Consider the following 25,562-nt stretch of genomic DNA (forward strand, 5'->3'; position numbering starts at 1 on the left):
AAATCGGTTTAGACTTGAATCGAATTTTCTATAGAAAGGGAAGTTGCGTATTTGAAGAGACATGAAAAATATCATAACCAAGAATAGAAAGAAAACAAAACACAAGGTTTGTCTTAGCTGACGTGGCATGTTCTCAAGTTTTAATTGGCTGTGAAGAGGATGAAATATAGAAACCTTCCTCCTCTTAAGTAAAAAAATTCAAACCACACAAGTGAGGACTGAGGAGGAGGAAGCAATGGCGGTCTTATCCACCATCTTCTCCGTCACCACCAGAGCTTCAACGTCTCCAATGGCGTCTCTAGCTAATGACTCACCGTCTCCACTTCCTTCTCCGTCATCACCGTCGAAGAAACCGGCAAAACTCATCAAAGTGAGCAAACAAATGGGAAATCAAAACCCGCAATTACGGAAACTACAACGGCGAGGCGACAACAAGCCTTCGATAGCTCAAATCGAGCGAGCGTTCGGCTCTGGATCATATCGTGATTCCGAAGGGTAAAGACAAGTCATTAAGTACGATTGTAGTCTTATTATCTTAACTACGCAATTTTAATGATTTTTGTTATTTTTTTTTTCTTGTCTGAAAGGGAAATGGATATGAACACAGTGTTTGATGAGCTTCTATTAGGCCATACTAATAAATTCGAAGGAAAACTTGAAAAGAAGCTACGAGAGATTGGCGAAATCTTCGTAGCTCGAACCGAAACTAAGCTTCGTTCCTCCGGTTAGTTTATTGAATATTGATTATCTCATGCTAATCATTCATCATCACATCTAAATTCCACATATATATGACAGCGTTAGCTTAATCTTAAATATGTAATTGATTGATGTTGCAGGGAAACCAGTATTGATGTTTACAATACAGTGGATTCTTCCCATATGGATTATGTCTCTGCTCGTAGCTTGTGGAGCTATTAAACTCCCTTTTAGCCTCCCGTTACTTGATGACTTGATCATGTGAATTCTACTAGCTACAATCCATGTCTCGTTACTTATACTTTTACTGTGATATATGGATCATATATGATAGAGATATCTTTATAGCTTCTACAAATCTTGGTTAGAAAATGGTGTATGCATAAACAGAAAGTTATAATCTTCCAGCTATCTGCTTCAGCTATAAATAGAAAGTTGTTACAAAATGGCATTTCACTTCTCGTGACCGCACCGCTATCAAATTCAAAACCAGTCCGCAGCTGCGAACTCGACTGATTGTAAACGTTTGAGTCCCAAATTTAGAATATGAAGCTGGCCATTTTAGATAGTTAGTGGTAGGTGGCCAACATTTCTATCACATCTGTAATCTAATCTCCACCGCCATTTCTTATGTTATTTTCTTTTTATATTGAAGAAATTGAGGACTGGAGACTGTAGACTGTAGATTAAGCATCTCTAGACTATATATATGTATTATTGAAATACTAAATACAGAAGTATAGAACACATGGCTTTGTGATTTTATTAAAAAAAAAAAAGGTTGATATAACAGATGGGATAATCCAGAGGAGCAGATTCGAATTGTTTTATTGATTAGTAGAAGTTAGGTCATTAGTACTGTCAGAATTTTTCCAGATATACACATATCATTACCGTTTTATGCTTTTGCGTGACCTTTAATTATGATTCCCCCATTTCATCAAACACCTATTATTCCGATTTTCTACATTAATTATATTTAATTAAATCCTGCCTTGTTTACTTATATTTTATTTCGTCTAGTCAAATACTAATATAGAAATTATTTAGTTCTATAGACGTACATACATAGAGAAAATTCAAAATTTGACTCTATTTTTATTTTATCAAGTCTGAATAAATTGACTTTAAATTAAGAAAAAAGAAAAAGAAATTTAAAATGGAAACGGAACAAGTAAGAGTAGTCTAAAACCTCGCGTCCTTTTTTTTTTTTTTTTTTTTTTTTTTTTTTTTTTTTTTTTAATTTGCCTTCTTCACTTTGTTTCTCTTTCTTTCTCTCTGTCATCGGTTAGAGTCTCTCTGTGATTTCTCGTGATTTTTTCCGGAGCTTTTCTCGGGGAAAATTATATAATCTATCGAAGAAGGTGGTTCTAGATAGAGACACGTCATCTCCGTGTTTCGTAGAGAGAGAGAGATCTGAACGAGTCTCTTTTTTTTCCGATGGGAACGCTTCAGTCATGGAGAAAAGCTTATGGAGCCTTAAAAGACTCCACCAAAGTCGGCTTAGTCCGAGTCAACAGCGATTACGCCGTACGCTCCCTTTCCGATTTTGTCTCTTTTTTTTTTCTTCTTCTTCTTCTCTAAAACTATTGATTTTGTTTTCAGTCTCTGATGGATTCGGTTTTTGGTTTCTTGAATTAAGGAATTAGATGTTGCCATAGTTAAAGCTACGAATCATGTCGAGTGTCCTCCCAAAGATCGCCATCTCAGAAGTGAGTTATTTTTTTTTATTATTATTGGGAATAATTCCTTAGATCTGATTTTTTCCAATTGGGAATTCTTCTCTGAGAATGATTGATTGTATTCTATTGTTGTTGTTGCAGAAATATTCGCGGCAACATCAGTGACTCGTGCTCGAGCAGATGTTGCTTATTGCATTCACGCCCTTTCTCGCCGTTTGCATAAAACCAGAAATTGGACGGTACTCATTTGATCCCTACTAGTTCTTGAAATTGTGTGATTTGGCTTAAGTTCATGAACTGATCTCTACTGGGTTGGTTGGACAACAGGTTGCCCTGAAAACACTAATTGTTATTCATCGGCTTCTAAGGGAAGGAGATCCAACGTTCAGAGAGGAGCTATTAAACTTTTCGCAGAGAGGGCGAATTCTGCAACTTTCTAACTTCAAGGATGATTCAAGCCCTATTGGTAAACTCAAATTTAGTGTTTATGCTTCGTTTGTGTGTATATGTGTTATATTCTTAAGTTGTTCCTAATAGAGAGTGTTAAGGTTAACTGGAAGCTTTTTTTTTTTTGTTTCTGTTACAGCCTGGGATTGTTCGGCTTGGGTACGTACTTATGCATTATTCCTCGAGGAACGGCTTGAATGCTTCAGGGTTTTAAAATATGATACTGAAGCAGAACGTCTTCCTAAATCTACCCCAGGCCAGGATAAGGTATCAATCGTTCCTTTAGTCTCTCTCTCTCTTTTTTCATTTGTGTTCCTACCTCTTTTCTTTTCTGATGGTTTCGTTTTTGCATATTGCGGATGGCCAGGGGTACAGTAGAACCAGGGATTTAGATGGTGAAGAACTCTTGGAACAGTTGCCAGCTTTGCAGCAGCTTCTATATCGTCTCATTGGTTGCAGGGTACTATTTCTGTTTTTATTTGTTTCTATTGTTAATATTTTGTGGCGTCACTTGCTTACCAATGAACTGTCTTGTCCTTTTGTTTTCTTTTTTTTTTTCAGCCAGAAGGCGCTGCTAACCACAATCATGTTACACAATATGCACTTGCTCTGGTACGTAACAATGATCCTTCCTCCGTCCTAGGATTAACATTTCCACAACTGGACACAGTTGATGATGTCTTTCTCTGCAAAAGCTTTCTGTTCCATATGGCAAAGCAACGCTTGAAATTTTCTAAACTTTTTATTCATCGTATGACAGGTGTTGAAAGAGAGTTTTAAAGTCTATTGTGCTATCAATGATGGAATTATCAATCTCATTGACAAGGTAGGTCTAGTTTGTCTATCATCATAGCTATCATGTCTCTCTATCTGCTTTCCTTTTTCCTTGCTTACTTTGTATATATGTATTACAGTTCTTTGAAATGCCAAAACATGAAGCCATCAATTCCCTCGAAATATACAAGCGTGCGGGTCAGCAGGTGTGTTGTTGGACTGTTTTTGTTGATATATATATTCACTTGTCACACTTTTTTGTATAACAAAGGGATAAATTTTTTTTTTTCAGGCACGAAGCCTTTCTGATTTCTATGAAGCCTGCAAAGGATTGGAACTTGCGAGGAATTTTCAGTTTCCTGTTCTTAGAGAGGTACTACCGAATGAGATAACTTCTGATAAAGTTAGTTGACAGCCATTGCTTGTTTCTATTACTTAATACATTATTTTATGTTATTTTCTCAGCCTCCACAATCTTTTCTGACAACAATGGAGGAGTATATTAAAGAAGCACCACGAGTTGTTGATGTCCCAGCGGAACCACTGGTATCTATGCCTATTTCCCATATTAATGATCCAATATTTTTGGTCTTTTGGCCTTCTTTCTTTTTCTTTGTCTTATGTGCTAACGGAGTTTTCTACATTCAGCTTCTAACGTATAGGCCGGATGATGGACTGACTGCCGAAGATACTGAACCGTCGCATGAAGAACGTGAAATGTTACCTTCAGAGGATGTCGTTGTTGCTTCTGAAGAGACAGAACCTTCTCCCCCGCCTCCTCCTTCAGCCAACACTCAGATCTTCATTGATACTGATGATCTACTGGTGAAAATTCTATGATGATTACTTAATAATTTTAGTATCAATTTTGGTTTCTACTGTGATTTTTATGTCTCAAGTTCTCTTTGTTCAACTTTGACCACAGGGTCTGAACAGTGGTACTCCTGATGCATCTGTGATCGAAGACCAAAATGCACTTGCTTTAGCCATTATTTCAACTGATGGTAAGCTTTCTTGTTAGACCATCTGCCAGTCTGGAGAGAGTGTTACTGTATTTTCTTTTTTCATTTCGTAACGCATTTCTGTTCTCTCTATTTCCAGTTAATCCTTCAACGCCTCGTTTTGGTCAAGCAAATGATTACGATCCTACAGGATGGGAGCTTGCTTTGGTGACGGCACCCAGCAGAGATATCTCTGCAGCGACCGAGAGGAAATTGGTAAGTATTATTTCCTTTTGTTATTCATAATGCCATATGATTCAAACAGTAGATCACACAAATTAACGCCAGTTAGTAGTTGGTAGCCCAATTTATAAATCCTTAGACTAGGAACCATGTTATTAACAAACTAGTAATGAAAGAGTCATCACATGCAATGTATTATCGAAATTGTAACCTTGAGACAAGGAACTTCATTGTTGACAAAAAAAAAAAAATGAACCGTGAGGATGGGAAGGAAGTTCATTGTTGTTCTAGGTTACTGGTTAGTGTGTAAGGCTGTAGGCTTATGTTGAAAAAACCATATAATTTGTGCAATAAAAATGTTTTAGGCTGGAGGGTTAGACACGCTTACACTTAGCAGTCTATACGATGATGGAGCCTACATAGCTTCCCAACGCCCAGCGTACGGTGCACCAGCTCCCAATCCTTTTGCGTCCCATGACCCATTTGCGTCGTTCAATGGCACAACTCCCCCACCTCAGCAGCAGCCAGCGGTGAACAACCCCTTTGGTGCGTACCAGCCGACGTATCAGCATCAGCCCCAGCCAACGTATCAGCATCAGTCCAACCCTCCTCCTACCAACAATAGTAATCCATTTGGAAATTTCGGGGAATTCCCGGGAAAGCCGGTGTCACAGCAGCCAAATACCACGGGTTATGGTGATTTTGCGGTAAACCAACATAACAACCCATTCCACAGCACTGGCCTCCTGTGATCATGTTTTCTCTATTCACGTATGTATCTTTGATTGGTTTTGGTTGGAGGGAAATGGTTTATTTTGTGAGTAATAGAACCACATGATTGGTTTTGATGATCTCTGTTTTTTATTATTTGTAGAAATATAAAAATGTCTACGATATATATATATATATATGCATATATGAGTTAAATAAACCCCCCTCCCCATGTTATGGATAGTCTGTTCAGTGATCGGATTTTGTATGTCCCGCGATTCTGTTTGGAGATGTGTGGGATCGACGTACCGGATGATGGATGGATATGGAAGATCGAGTTAGAGTCAGTGCTGGTTAAAGGTTTAGGGTTTAGGGTTAAAGGTTTAGGGTTAAAGGTTTAGGGTTAAGGGTTTAGGGTTAAAGGTTTAGGCTTAAAGGTTTAGGGTTTAGGGTTAAGGGTTAAGGGTTTAGGGTTAAAGGTTTAGGGTTTAGGGTTGATTTAGGGTTTAGGGTTAAGGGTTAAAGGTTTAGGCTTAAAGGTTTAGGGTTTAGGGTTAAGGGTTTAGGGTTAAGGGTTAAGGGTTAAGGGTTTAGGGTTAAAGGTTTAGGGTTAAAGGTTTAGGGTTTAGGATTGATTTAGGGTTTAAGGTTTAGGGTTAAGGGTTTAAAAGTTTAAGTTTTAGGGTTAAAGGTTAAGGGTTAAAGATTTAGAGTTTAGGGTTTAAGGTTTAGGTACTTGATGAGATTGAGATCCTTGTTGTTTTTGATGAGCTGGTGATCCTTGTGGTACTTGATGAGGTTGAGATACTTGTGGTACTTGATGAGCTTGTTTATAGAACCATCTTTCTGATAAACAATTTACCACATAAATACACTCATAATGGATTGTGGTCTGAATATTTGGTGGGCGTTGTGTTGGTTCAGGGGAAAGAAAGGCCATGGTATTAGCGTAAAAAAGTGCAGCTGTGGGAAGCATCAAAGTCGCAGCAATCTTTGTGAAGTTGCATACACATAATCCCTTGATCACTAAACTTGCGAGAAAACTCTTGAAAAGGGTTTTTTTTTTTTTTTTTTTTTTTTTTGCTTTGGAGTCCTCGAAGTGTCTTCTCGTCACTCCAACTTTTTGTATTTTTGACTAGGAATGGCTTTGTAATATGAGAACAAACCATCTTTTTCCATAGTGGGCAATTTTAAAAAGCACACAAGATAAAAAATGTGAAGGAGATCAATTAGATTTTATTAGAGGTTCCCCGCAGAGAGGATAACTAGATTTTGTAACTTATGACGAATTATTCGTAAGATTAATGCTAGTTAAGTTAAAATGCTACAACGAAATATACAAGTGTGAAAAATGTTTTGGGTAGTAAGAAGGAAATGAGATAAAATGAAGGATAGAGAAAGATAGGATAGAGAACAGGAAAGTTATCAATTCATTAGTTGATTACGCTGCTAAGTTGGGACAAACCCCTTTGTAGTGCTGTTCCACGCACTCTAGCAAACATCATAAAAACGACACAAGAGTCTTAAGTAGAACTACAACAAGCCTTATTTATCATTAAAGATAGAAGAGAGACTCTGGCTGCTCTAGAGTCTTCGTTCCTTTTTGTCTAATGGTTTACTCTAGCCACGTAAAGAAGACACAAGGTGGGAACTCGGAAATTGGTTAACCATATGCTTCAATATCTCCCACGTGTTCTCGCAATCCGGCAGTCCTTCCCACTTTAATCAGTAAAGAACAGTAAGTCAAAGATTAAGATTGCAAGAAGTCAAGTCACTAAGGCTAAGGCTGAAGTCCAAATCAGTTGTTTTCATTAAATGATTCAAAAGAGCACGATCTTATGTGACAAAAACAGATGAGAAAACAATATATTGACCGATGCAAAAAAACAATGGCTATTGAATAACTTTTAAAACGTACGTTTTCTAGGTAAGCTCTTAGACGATAGATTAAAATAACATCCAAAAGAAAGCTCTAAAAATGACAATAATATGACACTTTCAAAGTCAACTGACCTATGGAACTACGCAAGCTTAACTATTTATTATCAAGCAAGACACACCGTTTCGGATGAAGAAAAATAGGGAAAACAGAAACTTACATCTTTATCTATCAGGTAAAAGGTTTTTGTGGCGTCAATCTCCCTGATGCCTGCCATTCTTGGAATTGTCTGTACTGACATCTTAGTTAAACCGAGCCCTGCACTGAAAGTTATAAAAGAAAAATACAAAGTGAAGATGAGAAGAAGGTTAGATGCAAAAATATAAGAGTTAATTAACAAAAATACCATGAACAGTAAAAAATTTAGTCAAAATGCCATTTTTTTTCTTTCTTTTCCACAATGCCACAACCTTTACATAAAAAGACATAAATGCCTCTCGATGAACATTATGCTGCTGATAGACAAGATACAGATGATGGACAAGATGCGGATGATGGACAAGATGCGGATGATAGACAAAATAAGGATGATGGACAAGAGGTGAATGATGGACAAGATGTGAATGATGGACAAGATGTCCATGATCAACAAGATGCAGATGATAGACAATATGTGGATGATAGACAAGATGCGAATGATGAACAAGATGTGGATGATGGACAAAAAGCGAATGATGGACAAGATGCGAATGATGTACAAGATGTGGATGATGGACAAGATGATATGGAGAAGGATGTCGACGAGAAACCCAATCCTACACATCATCTTTTGGCCCACCCTCATCCACATCATCTTTTTGTCCACCCTCATCCACATCATACTCTTTTGGTCCATCACCTTTTTTTGGTCCATCACCCTCTTTTAGTTCATCATTCTCCATATCTTCTTTTGCTCCACCATCTTTTTTTGGTCCACCATCACGACACTTTACTCTTTTTGTCTAATTATCTTTCATAGACAACTTATGTTTAATAATATGGATAACTAATTTGAACTTGTGGACAACTTCGTTAATATAATTCTCGTAGACAAGTTGTAAAAATGATTTCGTGGACAAGTTTATGACTTACTCTAACAACTTGTCCATCAGATCTCGTCCACAACAATCACTCTCTTTCATATAAGGGTATTTTCGTCTTTAATCACATGTAAACAGTAAAAATGTGGCATTTTTAGAAAGATAAAGCAAATGTGGCATTTACCAAAACTTTTATAAAAAATGTGGCATTTTTGGCAAAAATCCCAAAATATAAATACATTAGTAAAAGATTTAAGTAACTATCCAAGTACCTTCCAGTCTTTTGGTTCACAGTTCCCAATAGTCCAGCCAGTGAAACACCAACACCAGCAGTTCCCTGAGACATCTGCAGGAGTTAAAAGAGATAATTAAAAATCAAAAAAAAGATATCCGTAAGTAGTAGCTATAATGTCAACAAGCTGGAATGGAATGAGAGCGTACCGGGACATCTGCAGGAGTTAGAGCTGTCTCTCCACTCACTTTTGAGTAGACCTGTCCATTATTTGTTTGGCAACATTTGAGGGTGCTATAGGAACTATATCAAAAATATGAGTCTTAACAGTGACCATTTTTTTGTTCTCACCTCAGTCATCATCATTTGAGCAACAGTCAAATCATTGTTTGGGTAGCCTACACTGAAGATATGCCCATTGGCTCTCTCTGGGTATTCCTGCTTTAAAAAATCCCGGGTGAGCAAATTCAGATGAAACTTCTTTGATAGCATTACAATTAAAGAAAATGGCAATGGATGGAAAATCACAGCGATCAAGATGAAGGTTATCTGTGAATCTCCCCAGTCCACAAGCTGCTTGAGAGGCTCCTGTCGCAGAAGGTTCTGAATATAGAACAAAAGTGTATGTTAAAAACAAGCTGAGGCCAGAAAAACAGTTCGGATTAATAGGAATGACTCTGTATACTCATGTTACTGAAGCACGCTAAGACCCGAGGGACACCCTTGCTAGGACCAATCCAGTTGAACAGTCTTACAACGGGGAACTGGAGTCGGTTCTCAGCACCGTAGACAAGTCTACCAACTAGTTGCTTTGAACAAGCAGATGACCACCACTGCTTGTCAATACCCTGTAGAAAACGATACTAGCATAATTGGTATACTAAGAAAGCTAAGCAAAAAAGCATCATTGGTATACTAAGAAAGCTAAACAAAAAAGACTCATCTAAAATGAGGATAAATGAGTGAGTGATTATAAAAGGTTAATACTGAAAAGAAATCAAGAAATGCCTAAGATACCTGCCACACTTCAATGCTTGCAGGCTTGAGGGTGTAAAGATCTGGATCATTATTCCCTGTCCTTGTCCTTCTGTTACCATACTTTCCTTTTCCACGACCACCACCACCTCGACCTCGCTGAGCACCACTTGGAGTTGGAGTTTGCTGAGCACCACTTGGAGTTTGTTGAGCATCACTTGGAGTTTGCTGAGCTCCTCCTCCACCACCGCCTGTACCTTGATCTCCTCCAGGTGGTGGACCTTCAGGTGGTGGACCTTGATTAGAAGCAAAAGCGGAGCCATCCAAAAGCGTCTTCTCCCAACACTCTCTATGGGTGACTGGGAAGAACTTCTTCAGGGTTCGTCTTACACTTGAAGGGTCGTACAAAAGAAGCATCTCTATATCTACATCCTGTCGACGACGATTTCTCGACTTTATCCACTGAAGCTCACGCAAGTAGCGTCCATCAGAAGAACACAATACCAACACGGATCGAAGTCGCAAGGGAAACAACGCAGCTCTGTTTAGGAGGTGAATAAGTGAAAAACTTTGAAGAGTATCTAGGGTTTTTACTGAAATCGTGTTTGTTCGATGTAGGCATATAGCCCATTAACAAACCAATTATTTTTGTTAAAGCCCATTATCAAAAATCGATTTTGGCTAAACCCCATTACAAAATTGGTTTCCTTGAAAGCCCAATTCACAAAATTGTCTTTTTTTTTTTTAGTAATATTTCTATCACAAAAAAAAAATTAAAATTTCCATTTTAATTTAGTAATAAAGTAGTGGACAGCAAAGTTATATCTGAAACTTGGGTTATGTAATGTGGTTTTTCTCCATCATCATCGTAACAGCTTGGTTTTCTACTCTTTGTTTGAACACTTGGTGGAAAGTAGTGGGCAGCAAAGTTAGATCTTTCTTCGTTGATGCTTTGAGCAATAATAGAACCTTCCACTTTGCTTAAATTCTTCACCTTCTTTTTCAAGTGAAACATGAATCTTTCGAATGGGTACATCCACCTATACTGAACAGGGCCCCCAGTTCCGCCTCTCTGGGAAGATGTATTGGAAGATGTTCCATTACATCGAAGAAAGACGGGGAAATATTTTTTCTAGATTACATATAAGAACAGGTATGTTGTCAGATAATTGTCAAATACCAGCTGGCGTAAGTGATCTTGTACAAAGGTCTCTGAAAAAAGCACTAATTCCTGCTTTATGAAAAAATCTATACATCAAGATATGTATATATACATGTTTTAACAAAAAAATTAATATAAAAAGAAAATAAGATTACCTGCGATAGCTTCATGTTCGTTCTTGGGAAGGAGGTTGACAAATGCAAAAGGTAGTAACCGTTGCATAAATACATGACAATCATGACTTTTCATCCCTGATAATCTACCTTCTTGGTTGTCAACACAGTTTCATAGGTTGGAAGCATATCCATCAGGAAATTTTACTTTCCGAATAATCCACCAAAAAAATGCATCCTTAGCATCTCCATCTAATCTGAATCTTGGGATTGGACCTCTTCCACTTGGTAATACATGTAAATGAGGCCGATTGCATATTGAAGGCAAGTCTAGTCTCGATTTCACATTGTCTTTTGACTTCCCTGGAACATTTAAAATTGTATTCATCAAGTTATCGAACACATTCTTCTCAATGTGCATGACATCTAGATTGCGTCTCAACAAAAGATGTTTCCAATAAGGCAACTCCCAAAAAATACGATGTTTGTGCCAATTGGGAAACTCTCCATAACCATCTATTGGATTATGCACACTCCCTCCGCAATATGTTGTCTTTTCCACTCCAAAATCCCTAAGTTGCATCAATATATTTTCACCATCTGGCTCAGGCGGTGGACCATCTGAAACTACTCGATTTTTCTTGAACATTTTTTTGTTACGGCGGTAAGGATGTGACCCATGTAGGAAACGTTTGTGACAGACAAACCAACTTGTCTTCTTTCCATGTTTTAACTGAAATGCATCTGTATTATCTTGACAGTACGAGCATGATAATCGCCTATGTGTTGTCCATCCTGATAACATGTCATATGCTGGAAAATCGCTAATAGTCCACATTAGCACCGCACACATCGTAAAATTTTGCTGCCATGAGACATCATACGCTTGAACTCCGTGCTCCCATAGAACCTGTAGCTCATGAATCAAAGGTTGTAAGAAGACATCAAGAGATCTCTTTGGGTGTTCTGGACCAGGAACAAGGATAGACAGAAATAGAAACTCTCTCTTCATGCACAAAGACGGAGGTAAATTATAAGGTGTGAGAATAACTGGTCACAAAGAATATTGCCGTCCATGCTTTCCAAAAGGGTTGAAACCATCTGTACACAATCCAAGGTAGACATTCCTACTTTCTTCTGCAAAACTAGGATAAAGGCTCTGTAAATGTTTCCATGCCTCTGCCTCTGAGGGATGCGCAATCTCGCCTTCGGTTGAATGCTTTTGGTGCCATCTCATAGCTGCAGCTGTCCGCTCTGCTTGATATAATCTTTTCAACCGATCGGCTACTGGCAAATATCACATACGCTTAAACGCTACTCGAGACCTTCCACTAGTTTTCTGATACTGAGGTTTTCCACAAAAGCGACAAGCTAAATAGTTTGCGTCTGATTGCCAATAAATCATACAGTTGTCGATACATACATCGATCATCTGATATGGCAAACCAAGACCAGAAACAAGCTTTTCAATTTCATTATATGAAGCTGGTGAGATGTTGCCTTCTGGCAAAACATCTTTAACAAAATCTGCCCAAGCATCTACACAATCTTCTGACAAATTATAGTCCATCTTTATATTCATCATCCTAGTTGCGGCGTATAAAGGAGAATGTCCTTCCTTGCAACCTTCATATAATTGACTCTTCGATGCATCTAGCATATCGTAAAATCTTTTTGCTTCTATATTTGGTTCTTCTACTCTATTTCCAGCTTCTACAAATTCATGGAAAATTTCTCTATGTGCATCATGAACCATTTGAACCATTCAAATAATATCTTTCACTGTCCAACCACGTGCAAAAATTATTCATATTTTTGAAAAAAAAAATAAAAGCTAGGATCGAGAATGTTTAAGATGTGTAGAATTTTAGATAGGCAGTGAGTGGTTTATATAGGAAATATATTATCAATGTCCTTCCCCTTTCCTTCCACTTGCCTACCAAAAAATTCCTATTCCAACCACCATCCCAATTGATTGCCCACTTGGTCTTGTTTTTTCATGCCGTCAATATCCTATTATCCCAATTGATCTTATCACAATCCTTCTTCACCTTATCCTACGAATTTACCTTCGAAAATTAAATTCGTAAGAAATTGAAAGGATACTATATGTTTTCCTTCATATTTCCTTCCACTTTACCTTCGTAAAAATATGCGTAGGAAAATCGAAGGTAATAGTCTTTCTGAATTCCTTCCACTAATAATCCTTTAATATGCTTTCGATGTTCCTACGAATTTTCCTCCAAAATTAATTGCCTACGAATTTTCGAAGGAAATAACCTTCCCTTTTCTCATGTATGATTTTGTAGGAACATTCTTTCATATTTCCTACGAAAATTTTTTTCCGTCAACAATTAGAAGGATTTTCGAAGGAAAATATTCCTTCCAAATTAAATTCGTAGGAAAACGTAGTGTTTTCTTGTAGTGACGATTCTGAGAATTTATTTTTAACTTAGCTGCTCTAGTTCATAAAACGCAGATTACCATTAACAAATAATAGGACTCAGACCCCCCGCGATGTCGCGGGGGAAGTATTTTAGAAAAAGTTAATAAATTTGAAATTTGAAATTATGAAATCATTTGAATGTAATAGAATAGTTTGAATATATAAACATTAAACAGAAACTGTTACTAAAAGCACAACCATCAAAATGAAAACTTATAAACAAAAAACATTATATAGAATAGACGTAAATTTGCAAAAAAACATTTTCTAAAGTATTATAAATATATAAGATATTTTATGAAGAATTATGGTAAATAGCTACAATTAAAAAAAATCATAATGACAAAGTGATCTTAACTGAGAATATTGAACTAATGGTTGTAATGAGTAAATGAAATTTTTATCAAATAATTATAATTAAAAATATATTTAATAAGAGTGAAACTATATCAAAGAAATATTGAAATTAAAATATAAAACTTTCAAAAACATGGTAAAATAAATGTTAAATATTAAAATAGTTTTTAAGGATAAGTTATGATAATTAGACGCAACTGTAAATTCTAAAGTAAGTTTTATTAAATTTCTATATTGCTATAATCATTTCTAAAATTTTAGTTAGATTATAGTATAACATTTAATATTAGATATTAAATATTATATTATAGAAATTCGCAACGAACTATGATTTGGTAATTATTGATGAAGAGACAATAATATAGAAAGTTCAAAAGACATGACTATTTAAATAGACATACCTATTAGAACGAAAAAATTGTGATGAGAAAATATGAATAAAATATAGTGCAAAAAGACATAACTCTACAATGAACAGATACAACTGTTTGAGTTAGAAAAAATAAATAATTTTTTTTTTCACAAAAAAATACTGAAAAAGTCGCGACTGTTATTCTCATTTATTAAGATTGTTATTATTACTTTTAAATATTAAATATTAAAATATTGTTTTAATGAAAAGTTACGATAAATAGACGCAACTATAAATTCTATAGTAAGTTGTATTAAATTTTTTTATTGCTATAATCATTTCTAAAATTTTAGTTAGATTATAGAATAACATTGAATATTATATATTAATATTCAATTATTTAGATTTAACATAAAATGAAAAATTTGTTTCAACGAACTTGTTGGTTACTGATGAAGAGACAAATATAAAGAGAGTTCAGAAGACATGACTATTTAAATAGACACACACCAATGACGTCGTATACCTATTAGAATGAAAGTTGTGATGAAAAAATATTAATAAAATATAGTGAAAATATACAACTCTATAATGAACATATACAACCGTTTGAATTTTTTAAAAAGCATATAAAAACAAAAAATTTACGTAAACGTACTACGAAAAATCGCAACTCTATGCACTTCATTGTACCTAATAATCCATATAAACTGCTTTTAAATAGAAGACATCTTTATTACCATATTGAAAAGTTCAAATTCAAAAACTCACTATATAATCCATCTAACTGTTGGAAAAAAACTCTAACAATTTTTATATTTAAAATTAACTAAAAGTTGTAAATTAGATTAATCATTCCAAAAATATTTTGTTAAATCAAGAATTGGAGGATTTTCTTTACTTTTAAAAGAATAAATGCTAGAGAATAATTTAGAAAGCTGTAAAAACTGTTGAGATTGAAAATTTATATTGTTTTGTGTCGTTGCAAAAAAATGAAAACAGTTCAAACAAACAAATATATATATATATATATATATAATTCAAAAGATATGAATGTCCCAATAAATACAATTCTATAGTGAACAGTTGTAACTTTTCATAAATAACAGTTTTAATGAACCATCACGATTTTTTGGAAAATGTCTAAAATGTACGAAAACACAACTGTTGGTCGCATTTATTCGGATTGTTATTATATATAGATTCTTCTCTCATCTTTAAATTTCTTTCACAAAAAAAGTCTTTTATATATTTCAGAGATTCTAAACTCATGAGCACTATATGGTTCCTCGCAGCTCTATGTAACGTTTGCAGCTATAGCTGATGGTGTAGAAATGGAAATTCATAGGATCTTGTAAAGTTAAATTCATAAAAAAACACCCTAAAGGCTAGTCACTAGCTCGACGGTTATTTTTCAAGCTTTACACGAGATAGAGATACTAACATCAACTAGAGTTTTATTTTTTTGGTCGTAACATCAATTAGTTTAAACTTCAAATGCTTTATGCTTAAAATCCAGTTTAATATTTTTTGGGAAAAGGAAATCAATAATCTAATGTTTAACGTCAAAGGGATGGTTACCATTATATACTTATATTACCATACTACTATTTACTAATTTTCTAGTAAATCAAGGATGCACGAAAGTCAAACATGATTTGATTAAGTACTTAAGTAGCTTCTTGTTTTGGTAACGTATTTAAAAAAAAAATAAAAGAACAAAAAATTCGCTCGGATTTACCAAAAATAGATCATAGTCATCCATCATTCCAAGTCATCAAGTTGACATCAACTCATATTCTTACACTATTTGCAGATATAATAATATGTATGGAGTGTAACGTGGATTGAATTTGAAAATGATAATGCCCAGTCTTTATGACAGACGACCTGATGTAGCCAGTAAGTAATCGACGTCGTTTAGCTATCGTTAGAGTTGGAGATGGTCTTACTAAACGACTAAAACGCCGTCGTATCTTCCATCGAAGGTCTAAGGGCAATTGTGTAATTTAGGTTGGGTTCAAGTACGGCAGAGGAAAGGGTTCGTATCGAAAGGGGCTCGAGAGAGAGAGACTAGAGAGCTTCGATGACAATGGCGTCAGTGAGTGAGTTCCACAAAGTCGCTGAATCTCGTATCGATTTCTAGACCAGGTACTCTTTAAGCGACCTCATAATGTGTTTGTGAAGTTTTAGGTTATCGCTGGATCATATAGGATTTTTGGAGTTAGGGTACTATTTATTAGCTGAGGATTCCGATTCCAAAATGCCATACTCGTGTTGAAGCTTAGTGGCTCCAAAGATTGTGAAACAAAAGGACTCTTAGAAATAGTTTTGGTTTTTTTTAACTCTCCAGTCCCAGGCTCTGTTTTTGACAAGTGACAAATGCTGCTGTGGTCTTGTCAAATTTTGTATGATTCTTTGTGTTTGTGTTTTTATGATCTTGCTGTCTATGTTTGTATTATATATATATATATATATATATATATATTTATATATATATGCAGTTGACAGAGGTTAACCTAATTGAACTGTTTTTGGCCTCCCCCATCTGTTTTTAGGTTGCTGCTTATCAAGTTGTTACTAGTATACCACATACTTTAATATGCAGTTATTAGCTTGTCTTCTTTGATAGAATTGGTTAATTTCTTGAAGCCTTCAATCTCAAGAGTTTTCGTCAACTCCATTGAGTTTGAACAAGTTGTTATTAGCCCAATAGTAATCATGCTCTAATGATCAGATGAGCTATTCCAGAACTTAGTTTTACCTTTGAGCTCTTTTCATCAAATGCTTGAACTTAGTTTTTGCAATATATTAGACTGTCTCTGGGTGTTATCATGAAGCGCTTTGTCTGCGCCTTAATTGCTTCGTTATGTGGCTGATACATATGTATGATCTTTTGGTTTCTAGTTATGAACTCAATATTCAAGGACTTGGCTTTGCTGAAGGCGCTGACGTTGTGGTTTCGCAAGAGAATGACCGAGTTTCACAGAACTTACATTCTCGGTAACAATCTTATCAACCGATACATATATGTTTGCTTTACGTTATTAAACATTATCCAAGATACATATATGTATACACTTATATCGCTACTTTCACAACTGTGATCAGGTTCTTAAAGATGAATTATTTCCTGAAAGAGTAGAACACAGTGAAGATATAAATACTGAGAGCAGAAGAGACCAAGACAACAAGCGCCAACACGGTATGAATCGCCAACACACTGCCGCAAGAGAGTAGCCCGATACGAAGCTGAATAACATCAACAATTGACAACAGGAGAAATACACAGCCCAAGATAGATCCACCAGCTGCACCAACCACACCGAAGCGAAGCACATCACTATTGATATTTGCTTTAAACACTTCGTCCGTTTCCTTGCTGTTCAAAAGGTTGATGGCTAGCTTCATCCCTTGAGCCACGAGGGAGGAGAAGAGGAAGAAGGCAAATGAGATGACTTCAAACACAACTAGGTCACGTTCCACGTCTCGTCCTGCACTGCACTCGGTTCTATCCGTGAGGCTGAGATCCTGTGGTTGGTCAAAGGAGATTCCGACAAAGACGGCAACTGTGAAGAGAGAATTAGCACTGACTATCCCGTCGAGGGCTGTAACGTGAACGCTAGTGGTCGATGCGGTTGAATGGCTGGTGTTGCTGTTGCTATTATGGTTGCTACTCGTCTCTATGTCGGAATCTGCCATTACTAATGGATCTCTTTTTATTTTTTTATAGCTTCAAAGCTTCTCTCTAGTGGTGGATCACATATATTCTTCTGCTGTGTTCTTAATATGGTTTCCCTTTTTAATTGATTTGGTAATGTAGTTTAAGAGTGGGTGGTGTTTGGTTTAGAACGATTAGCCTTTCCGAAAATGATTGATGTATCTTAAAATGAATATTTTAAATCCTTTTCTTAAGTCATGGAAGGTGGTACACACACACTTTCTCCTTCTCCCTTTGTTGTGTTAGAAAAAGGCTTCTTCATGCAACCCAAATCTTCACTCAATTCACATGTAAATCAACACAAATGTTGTACGAAACTTACACGTAAACTATCATTTTCGTGTTCAAAAAATCGGTTTAGACTTGAATCGAATTTTCTATAGAAAGGGAAGTTGCGTATTTGAAGAGACATGAAAAATATCATAACCAAGAATAGAAAGAAAACAAAACACAAGGTTTGTCTTAGCTGACGTGGCATGTTCTCAAGTTTTAATTGGCTGTGAAGAGGATGAAATATAGAAACCTTCCTCCTCTTAAGTAAAAAAATTCAAACCACACAAGTGAGGACTGAGGAGGAGGAAGCAATGGCGGTCTTATCCACCATCTTCTCCGTCACCACCAGAGCTTCAACGTCTCCAATGGCGTCTCTAGCTAATGACTCACCGTCTCCACTTCCTTCTCCGTCATCACCGTCGAAGAAACCGGCAAAACTCATCAAAGTGAGCAAACAAATGGGAAATCAAAACCCGCAATTACGGAAACTACAACGGCGAGGCGACAACAAGCCTTCGATAGCTCAAATCGAGCGAGCGTTCGGCTCTGGATCATATCGTGATTCCGAAGGGTAAAGACAAGTCATTAAGTACGATTGTAGTCTTATTATCTTAACTACGCAATTTTAATGATTTTTGTTATTTTTTTTTTCTTGTCTGAAAGGGAAATGGATATGAACACAGTGTTTGATGAGCTTCTATTAGGCCATACTAATAAATTCGAAGGAAAACTTGAAAAGAAGCTACGAGAGATTGGCGAAATCTTCGTAGCTCGAACCGAAACTAAGCTTCGTTCCTCCGGTTAGTTTATTGAATATTGATTATCTCATGCTAATCATTCATCATCACATCTAAATTCCACATATATATGACAGCGTTAGCTTAATCTTAAATATGTAATTGATTGATGTTGCAGGGAAACCAGTATTGATGTTTACAATACAGTGGATTCTTCCCATATGGATTATGTCTCTGCTCGTAGCTTGTGGAGCTATTAAACTCCCTTTTAGCCTCCCGTTACTTGATGACTTGATCATGTGAATTCTACTAGCTACAATCCATGTCTCGTTACTTATACTTTTACTGTGATATATGGATCATATATGATAGAGATATCTTTATAGCTTCTACAAATCTTGGTTAGAAAATGGTGTATGCATAAACAGAAAGTTATAATCTTCCAGCTATCTGCTTCAGCTATAAATAGAAAGTTGTTACAAAATGGCATTTCACTTCTCGTGACCGCACCGCTATCAAATTCAAAACCAGTCCGCAGCTGCGAACTCGACTGATTGTAAACGTTTGAGTCCCAAATTTAGAATATGAAGCTGGCCATTTTAGATAGTTAGTGGTAGGTGGCCAACATTTCTATCACATCTGTAATCTAATCTCCACCGCCATTTCTTATGTTATTTTCTTTTTATATTGAAGAAATTGAGGACTGGAGACTGTAGACTGTAGATTAAGCATCTCTAGACTATATATATGTATTATTGAAATACTAAATACAGAAGTATAGAACACATGGCTTTGTGATTTTATTAAAAAAAAAAAAGGTTGATATAACAGATGGGATAATCCAGAGGAGCAGATTCGAATTGTTTTATTGATTAGTAGAAGTTAGGTCATTAGTACTGTCAGAATTTTTCCAGATATACACATATCATTACCGTTTTATGCTTTTGCGTGACCTTTAATTATGATTCCCCCATTTCATCAAACACCTATTATTCCGATTTTCTACATTAATTATATTTAATTAAATCCTGCCTTGTTTACTTATATTTTATTTCGTCTAGTCAAATACTAATATAGAAATTATTTAGTTCTATAGACGTACATACATAGAGAAAATTCAAAATTTGACTCTATTTTTATTTTATCAAGTCTGAATAAATTGACTTTAAATTAAGAAAAAAGAAAAAGAAATTTAAAATGGAAACGGAACAAGTAAGAGTAGTCTAAAACCTCGCGTCCTTTTTTTTTTTTTTTTTTTTTTTTTTTTTTTTTTTTTTTTTAATTTGCCTTCTTCACTTTGTTTCTCTTTCTTTCTCTCTGTCATCGGTTAGAGTCTCTCTGTGATTTCTCGTGATTTTTTCCGGAGCTTTTCTCGGGGAAAATTATATAATCTATCGAAGAAGGTGGTTCTAGATAGAGACACGTCATCTCCGTGTTTCGTAGAGAGAGAGAGATCTGAACGAGTCTCTTTTTTTTCCGATGGGAACGCTTCAGTCATGGAGAAAAGCTTATGGAGCCTTAAAAGACTCCACCAAAGTCGGCTTAGTCCGAGTCAACAGCGATTACGCCGTACGCTCCCTTTCCGATTTTGTCTCTTTTTTTTTTCTTCTTCTTCTTCTCTAAAACTATTGATTTTGTTTTCAGTCTCTGATGGATTCGGTTTTTGGTTTCTTGAATTAAGGAATTAGATGTTGCCATAGTTAAAGCTACGAATCATGTCGAGTGTCCTCCCAAAGATCGCCATCTCAGAAGTGAGTTATTTTTTTTTATTATTATTGGGAATAATTCCTTAGATCTGATTTTTTCCAATTGGGAATTCTTCTCTGAGAATGATTGATTGTATTCTATTGTTGTTGTTGCAGAAATATTCGCGGCAACATCAGTGACTCGTGCTCGAGCAGATGTTGCTTATTGCATTCACGCCCTTTCTCGCCGTTTGCATAAAACCAGAAATTGGACGGTACTCATTTGATCCCTACTAGTTCTTGAAATTGTGTGATTTGGCTTAAGTTCATGAACTGATCTCTACTGGGTTGGTTGGACAACAGGTTGCCCTGAAAACACTAATTGTTATTCATCGGCTTCTAAGGGAAGGAGATCCAACGTTCAGAGAGGAGCTATTAAACTTTTCGCAGAGAGGGCGAATTCTGCAACTTTCTAACTTCAAGGATGATTCAAGCCCTATTGGTAAACTCAAATTTAGTGTTTATGCTTCGTTTGTGTGTATATGTGTTATATTCTTAAGTTGTTCCTAATAGAGAGTGTTAAGGTTAACTGGAAGCTTTTTTTTTTTTGTTTCTGTTACAGCCTGGGATTGTTCGGCTTGGGTACGTACTTATGCATTATTCCTCGAGGAACGGCTTGAATGCTTCAGGGTTTTAAAATATGATACTGAAGCAGAACGTCTTCCTAAATCTACCCCAGGCCAGGATAAGGTATCAATCGTTCCTTTAGTCTCTCTCTCTCTTTTTTCATTTGTGTTCCTACCTCTTTTCTTTTCTGATGGTTTCGTTTTTGCATATTGCGGATGGCCAGGGGTACAGTAGAACCAGGGATTTAGATGGTGAAGAACTCTTGGAACAGTTGCCAGCTTTGCAGCAGCTTCTATATCGTCTCATTGGTTGCAGGGTACTATTTCTGTTTTTATTTGTTTCTATTGTTAATATTTTGTGGCGTCACTTGCTTACCAATGAACTGTCTTGTCCTTTTGTTTTCTTTTTTTTTTTCAGCCAGAAGGCGCTGCTAACCACAATCATGTTACACAATATGCACTTGCTCTGGTACGTAACAATGATCCTTCCTCCGTCCTAGGATTAACATTTCCACAACTGGACACAGTTGATGATGTCTTTCTCTGCAAAAGCTTTCTGTTCCATATGGCAAAGCAACGCTTGAAATTTTCTAAACTTTTTATTCATCGTATGACAGGTGTTGAAAGAGAGTTTTAAAGTCTATTGTGCTATCAATGATGGAATTATCAATCTCATTGACAAGGTAGGTCTAGTTTGTCTATCATCATAGCTATCATGTCTCTCTATCTGCTTTCCTTTTTCCTTGCTTACTTTGTATATATGTATTACAGTTCTTTGAAATGCCAAAACATGAAGCCATCAATTCCCTCGAAATATACAAGCGTGCGGGTCAGCAGGTGTGTTGTTGGACTGTTTTTGTTGATATATATATTCACTTGTCACACTTTTTTGTATAACAAAGGGATAAATTTTTTTTTTTCAGGCACGAAGCCTTTCTGATTTCTATGAAGCCTGCAAAGGATTGGAACTTGCGAGGAATTTTCAGTTTCCTGTTCTTAGAGAGGTACTACCGAATGAGATAACTTCTGATAAAGTTAGTTGACAGCCATTGCTTGTTTCTATTACTTAATACATTATTTTATGTTATTTTCTCAGCCTCCACAATCTTTTCTGACAACAATGGAGGAGTATATTAAAGAAGCACCACGAGTTGTTGATGTCCCAGCGGAACCACTGGTATCTATGCCTATTTCCCATATTAATGATCCAATATTTTTGGTCTTTTGGCCTTCTTTCTTTTTCTTTGTCTTATGTGCTAACGGAGTTTTCTACATTCAGCTTCTAACGTATAGGCCGGATGATGGACTGACTGCCGAAGATACTGAACCGTCGCATGAAGAACGTGAAATGTTACCTTCAGAGGATGTCGTTGTTGCTTCTGAAGAGACAGAACCTTCTCCCCCGCCTCCTCCTTCAGCCAACACTCAGATCTTCATTGATACTGATGATCTACTGGTGAAAATTCTATGATGATTACTTAATAATTTTAGTATCAATTTTGGTTTCTACTGTGATTTTTATGTCTCAAGTTCTCTTTGTTCAACTTTGACCACAGGGTCTGAACAGTGGTACTCCTGATGCATCTGTGATCGAAGACCAAAATGCACTTGCTTTAGCCATTATTTCAACTGATGGTAAGCTTTCTTGTTAGACCATCTGCCAGTCTGGAGAGAGTGTTACTGTATTTTCTTTTTTCATTTCGTAACGCATTTCTGTTCTCTCTATTTCCAGTTAATCCTTCAACGCCTCGTTTTGGTCAAGCAAATGATTACGATCCTACAGGATGGGAGCTTGCTTTGGTGACGGCACCCAGCAGAGATATCTCTGCAGCGACCGAGAGGAAATTGGTAAGTATTATTTCCTTTTGTTATTCATAATGCCATATGATTCAAACAGTAGATCACACAAATTAACGCCAGTTAGTAGTTGGTAGCCCAATTTATAAATCCTTAGACTAGGAACCATGTTATTAACAAACTAGTAATGAAAGAGTCATCACATGCAATGTATTATCGAAATTGTAACCTTGAGACAAGGAACTTCATTGTTGACAAAAAAAAAAAAATGAACCGTGAGGATGGGAAGGAAGTTCATTGTTGTTCTAGGTTACTGGTTAGTGTGTAAGGCTGTAGGCTTATGTTGAAAAAACCATATAATTTGTGCAATAAAAATGTTTTAGGCTGGAGGGTTAGACACGCTTACACTTAGCAGTCTATACGATGATGGAGCCTACATAGCTTCCCAACGCCCAGCGTACGGTGCACCAGCTCCCAATCCTTTTGCGTCCCATGACCCATTTGCGTCGTTCAATGGCACAACTCCCCCACCTCAGCAGCAGCCAGCGGTGAACAACCCCTTTGGTGCGTACCAGCCGACGTATCAGCATCAGCCCCAGCCAACGTATCAGCATCAGTCCAACCCTCCTCCTACCAACAATAGTAATCCATTTGGAAATTTCGGGGAATTCCCGGGAAAGCCGGTGTCACAGCAGCCAAATACCACGGGTTATGGTGATTTTGCGGTAAACCAACATAACAACCCATTCCACAGCACTGGCCTCCTGTGATCATGTTTTCTCTATTCACGTATGTATCTTTGATTGGTTTTGGTTGGAGGGAAATGGTTTATTTTGTGAGTAATAGAACCACATGATTGGTTTTGATGATCTCTGTTTTTTATTATTTGTAGAAATATAAAAATGTCTACGATATATATATATATATATATGCATATATGAGTTAAATAAACCCCCCTCCCCATGTTATGGATAGTCTGTTCAGTGATCGGATTTTGTATGTCCCGCGATTCTGTTTGGAGATGTGTGGGATCGACGTACCGGATGATGGACGTACCGGATGATGGATCGATATGGAAGATCGAGTTAGAGTCAGTGCTGGTTAAAGGTTTAGGGTTTAGGGTTAAAGGTTTAGGGTTAAAGGTTTAGGGTTAAGGGTTTAGGGTTAAAGGTTTAGGCTTAAAGGTTTAGGGTTTAGGGTTAAGGGTTAAGGGTTAAGGGTTTAGGGTTAAAGGTTTAGGGTTTAGGGTTGATTTAGGGTTTAGGGTTAAGGGTTAAGGGTTAAAGGTTTAGGGTTTAGGGTTAAAGGTTTAGGCTTAAAGGTTTAGGGTTTAGGGTTAAGGGTTTAGGGTTAAGGGTTAAGGGTTTAGGGCTTAGGGTTAAAGGTTTAGGGTTAAAGGTTTAGGGTTTAGGGTTAAGGGTTTAGGGTTAAGGGTTAAGGGTTTAGGGTTAAAGGTTTAGGGTTAAAGGTTTAGGGTTTAGGGTTGATTTAGGGTTTAGGGTTAAAGGTTTAGGGTTAAGGGTTTAAAAGTTTAAGTTTTAGGGTTATAGGTTAAGGGTTAAAGATTGAGAGTTTAGGGTTTAAGGTTTAGGTACTTGATGAGATTGAGATCCTTGTTGTTTTTGATGAGCTGGTGATCCTTGTGGTACTTGATGAGGTTGAGATACTTGTGGTACTTGATGAGCTTGTTTATAGAACCATCTTTCTGATAAACAATTTACCACATATAAATACACTCATAATGGATTGTGGTCTGAATATTTGGTGGGCGTTGTGTTGGTTCAGGGGAAAGAAAGGCCATGGTATTAGCGTAAAAAAGTGCAGCTGTGGGTTGCATCAAAGTCGCAGCAATCTTTGTGAAGTTGCATACACATAATCCCTTGATCACTAAACTTGCGAGAAAACTCTTGAAAAGGGTTTTTTTTTTTTTTTTTTTTTTTTTTTGCTTTGGAGTCCTCGAAGTGTCTTCTTGTCACTCCAACTTTTTGTATTTTTGACTAGGAATGGCTTTGTAATATGAGAACAAACCATCTTTTTCCATAGTGGGCAATTTTAAAAAGCACACAAGATAAAAAATGTGAAGGAGATCAATTAGATTTTATTAGAGGTTCCCCGCAGAGAGGATAACTAGATTTTGTAACTTATGACGAATTATTCGTAAGATTAATGCTAGTTAAGTTAAAATGCTACAACGAAATATACAAGTGTGAAAAATGTTTTGGGTAGTAAGAAGGAAATGAGATAAAATGAAGGATAGAGAAAGATAGGATAGAGAACAGGAAAGTTATCAATTCATTAGTTGATTACGCTGCTAAGTTGGGACAAACCCCTTTGTAGTGCTGTTCCACGCACTCTAGCAAACATCATAAAAACGACACAAGAGTCTTAAGTAGAACTACAACAAGCCTTATTTATCATTAAAGATAGAAGAGAGACTCTGGCTGCTCTAGAGTCTTCGTTCCTTTTTGTCTAATGGTTTACTCTAGCCACGTAAAGAAGACACAAGGTGGGAACTCGGAAATTGGTTAACCATATGCTTCAATATCTCCCACGTGTTCTCGCAATCCGGCAGTCCTTCCCACTTTAATCAGTAAAGAACAGTAAGTCAAAGATTAAGATTGCAAGAAGTCA

At 36.5% G+C, this 25,562-nt stretch overlaps 5 protein-coding genes across 5 annotated transcripts; 4 read left to right on the plus strand and 1 right to left on the minus strand.

The window, feature by feature from the left end:
* Positions 1–70: 70 nt before the first annotated feature.
* Positions 71–1,145, plus strand: LOC147942080 (putative NAD(P)H dehydrogenase subunit CRR3, chloroplastic). Its single transcript, XM_087455616.1, has 3 exons — positions 71–495; positions 588–724; positions 840–1,145. The coding sequence occupies exons 1-3, from the start codon at positions 236–238 to the stop codon at positions 962–964; spliced, it is 522 nt and encodes a 173-aa protein (XP_087311742.1). The 5' UTR covers positions 71–235; the 3' UTR covers positions 965–1,145.
* A 432-nt stretch (positions 1,146–1,577) lies between these two features.
* On the plus strand, positions 1,578–5,717 carry LOC104789921 (putative clathrin assembly protein At2g01600). The gene is made up of 15 exons (XM_010515585.3): positions 1,578–2,229; positions 2,342–2,411; positions 2,523–2,620; positions 2,709–2,847; positions 2,968–3,095; positions 3,196–3,288; positions 3,390–3,440; positions 3,589–3,654; positions 3,743–3,808; positions 3,895–3,975; positions 4,068–4,148; positions 4,251–4,427; positions 4,528–4,606; positions 4,704–4,819; positions 5,152–5,717. The coding sequence occupies exons 1-15, from the start codon at positions 2,140–2,142 to the stop codon at positions 5,536–5,538; spliced, it is 1,722 nt and encodes a 573-aa protein (XP_010513887.1). The 5' UTR covers positions 1,578–2,139; the 3' UTR covers positions 5,539–5,717.
* Positions 5,718–17,073: 11,356 nt separating this feature from the next.
* On the minus strand, positions 17,074–18,042 carry LOC104789919 (uncharacterized). Its single transcript, XM_010515582.3, has one exon. It carries the CDS (start codon positions 17,792–17,794, stop codon positions 17,219–17,221), a length of 576 nt encoding a protein of 191 aa, XP_010513884.1. The 5' UTR covers positions 17,795–18,042; the 3' UTR covers positions 17,074–17,218.
* A 190-nt stretch (positions 18,043–18,232) lies between these two features.
* On the plus strand, positions 18,233–19,307 carry LOC104789920 (putative NAD(P)H dehydrogenase subunit CRR3, chloroplastic). The gene is made up of 3 exons (XM_010515584.3): positions 18,233–18,657; positions 18,750–18,886; positions 19,002–19,307. The coding sequence occupies exons 1-3, from the start codon at positions 18,398–18,400 to the stop codon at positions 19,124–19,126; spliced, it is 522 nt and encodes a 173-aa protein (XP_010513886.1). The 5' UTR covers positions 18,233–18,397; the 3' UTR covers positions 19,127–19,307.
* Positions 19,308–20,017: 710 nt separating this feature from the next.
* LOC147942081 (putative clathrin assembly protein At2g01600) lies at positions 20,018–23,845 on the plus strand. Its single transcript, XM_087455617.1, has 15 exons — positions 20,018–20,392; positions 20,505–20,574; positions 20,686–20,783; positions 20,872–21,010; positions 21,131–21,258; positions 21,359–21,451; positions 21,553–21,603; positions 21,752–21,817; positions 21,906–21,971; positions 22,058–22,138; positions 22,231–22,311; positions 22,414–22,590; positions 22,691–22,769; positions 22,867–22,982; positions 23,315–23,845. The coding sequence occupies exons 1-15, from the start codon at positions 20,303–20,305 to the stop codon at positions 23,699–23,701; spliced, it is 1,722 nt and encodes a 573-aa protein (XP_087311743.1). The 5' UTR covers positions 20,018–20,302; the 3' UTR covers positions 23,702–23,845.
* The last annotated feature ends 1,717 nt before the right edge of the window (positions 23,846–25,562 follow it).

Source organism: Camelina sativa, chromosome 6 (assembly GCF_030686135.1).
Source record: "Camelina sativa cultivar CO46 ecotype springtype chromosome 6, ASM3068613v1".
Lineage (NCBI taxonomy): Eukaryota > Viridiplantae > Streptophyta > Magnoliopsida > Brassicales > Brassicaceae > Camelina > Camelina sativa.

Coding starts and splice junctions, on each gene's coding strand:
- LOC147942080 (XM_087455616.1), top strand. CDS start 236: ATGGCGGTCTTATCCACCATCTTCTCCGTCACCACCAGAGCTTCAACG. Junction 496..587: donor TCATATCGTGATTCCGAAGG/GTAAAGACAAGT, acceptor CTTGTCTGAAAG/GGAAATGGATATGAACACAG. Junction 725..839: donor AACTAAGCTTCGTTCCTCCG/GTTAGTTTATTG, acceptor TTGATGTTGCAG/GGAAACCAGTATTGATGTTT.
- LOC104789921 (XM_010515585.3), top strand. CDS start 2,140: ATGGGAACGCTTCAGTCATGGAGAAAAGCTTATGGAGCCTTAAAAGAC. Junction 3,289..3,389: donor ATCGTCTCATTGGTTGCAGG/GTACTATTTCTG, acceptor TTTTTTTTTCAG/CCAGAAGGCGCTGCTAACCA. Junction 4,428..4,527: donor TTGATACTGATGATCTACTG/GTGAAAATTCTA, acceptor CTTTGACCACAG/GGTCTGAACAGTGGTACTCC.
- LOC104789919 (XM_010515582.3), bottom strand. CDS start 17,794: ATGGCAGATTCCGACATAGAGACGAGTAGCAACCATAATAGCAACAGC.
- LOC104789920 (XM_010515584.3), top strand. CDS start 18,398: ATGGCGGTCTTATCCACCATCTTCTCCGTCACCACCAGAGCTTCAACG. Junction 18,658..18,749: donor TCATATCGTGATTCCGAAGG/GTAAAGACAAGT, acceptor CTTGTCTGAAAG/GGAAATGGATATGAACACAG. Junction 18,887..19,001: donor AACTAAGCTTCGTTCCTCCG/GTTAGTTTATTG, acceptor TTGATGTTGCAG/GGAAACCAGTATTGATGTTT.
- LOC147942081 (XM_087455617.1), top strand. CDS start 20,303: ATGGGAACGCTTCAGTCATGGAGAAAAGCTTATGGAGCCTTAAAAGAC. Junction 20,393..20,504: donor GAGTCAACAGCGATTACGCC/GTACGCTCCCTT, acceptor TCTTGAATTAAG/GAATTAGATGTTGCCATAGT. Junction 22,591..22,690: donor TTGATACTGATGATCTACTG/GTGAAAATTCTA, acceptor CTTTGACCACAG/GGTCTGAACAGTGGTACTCC.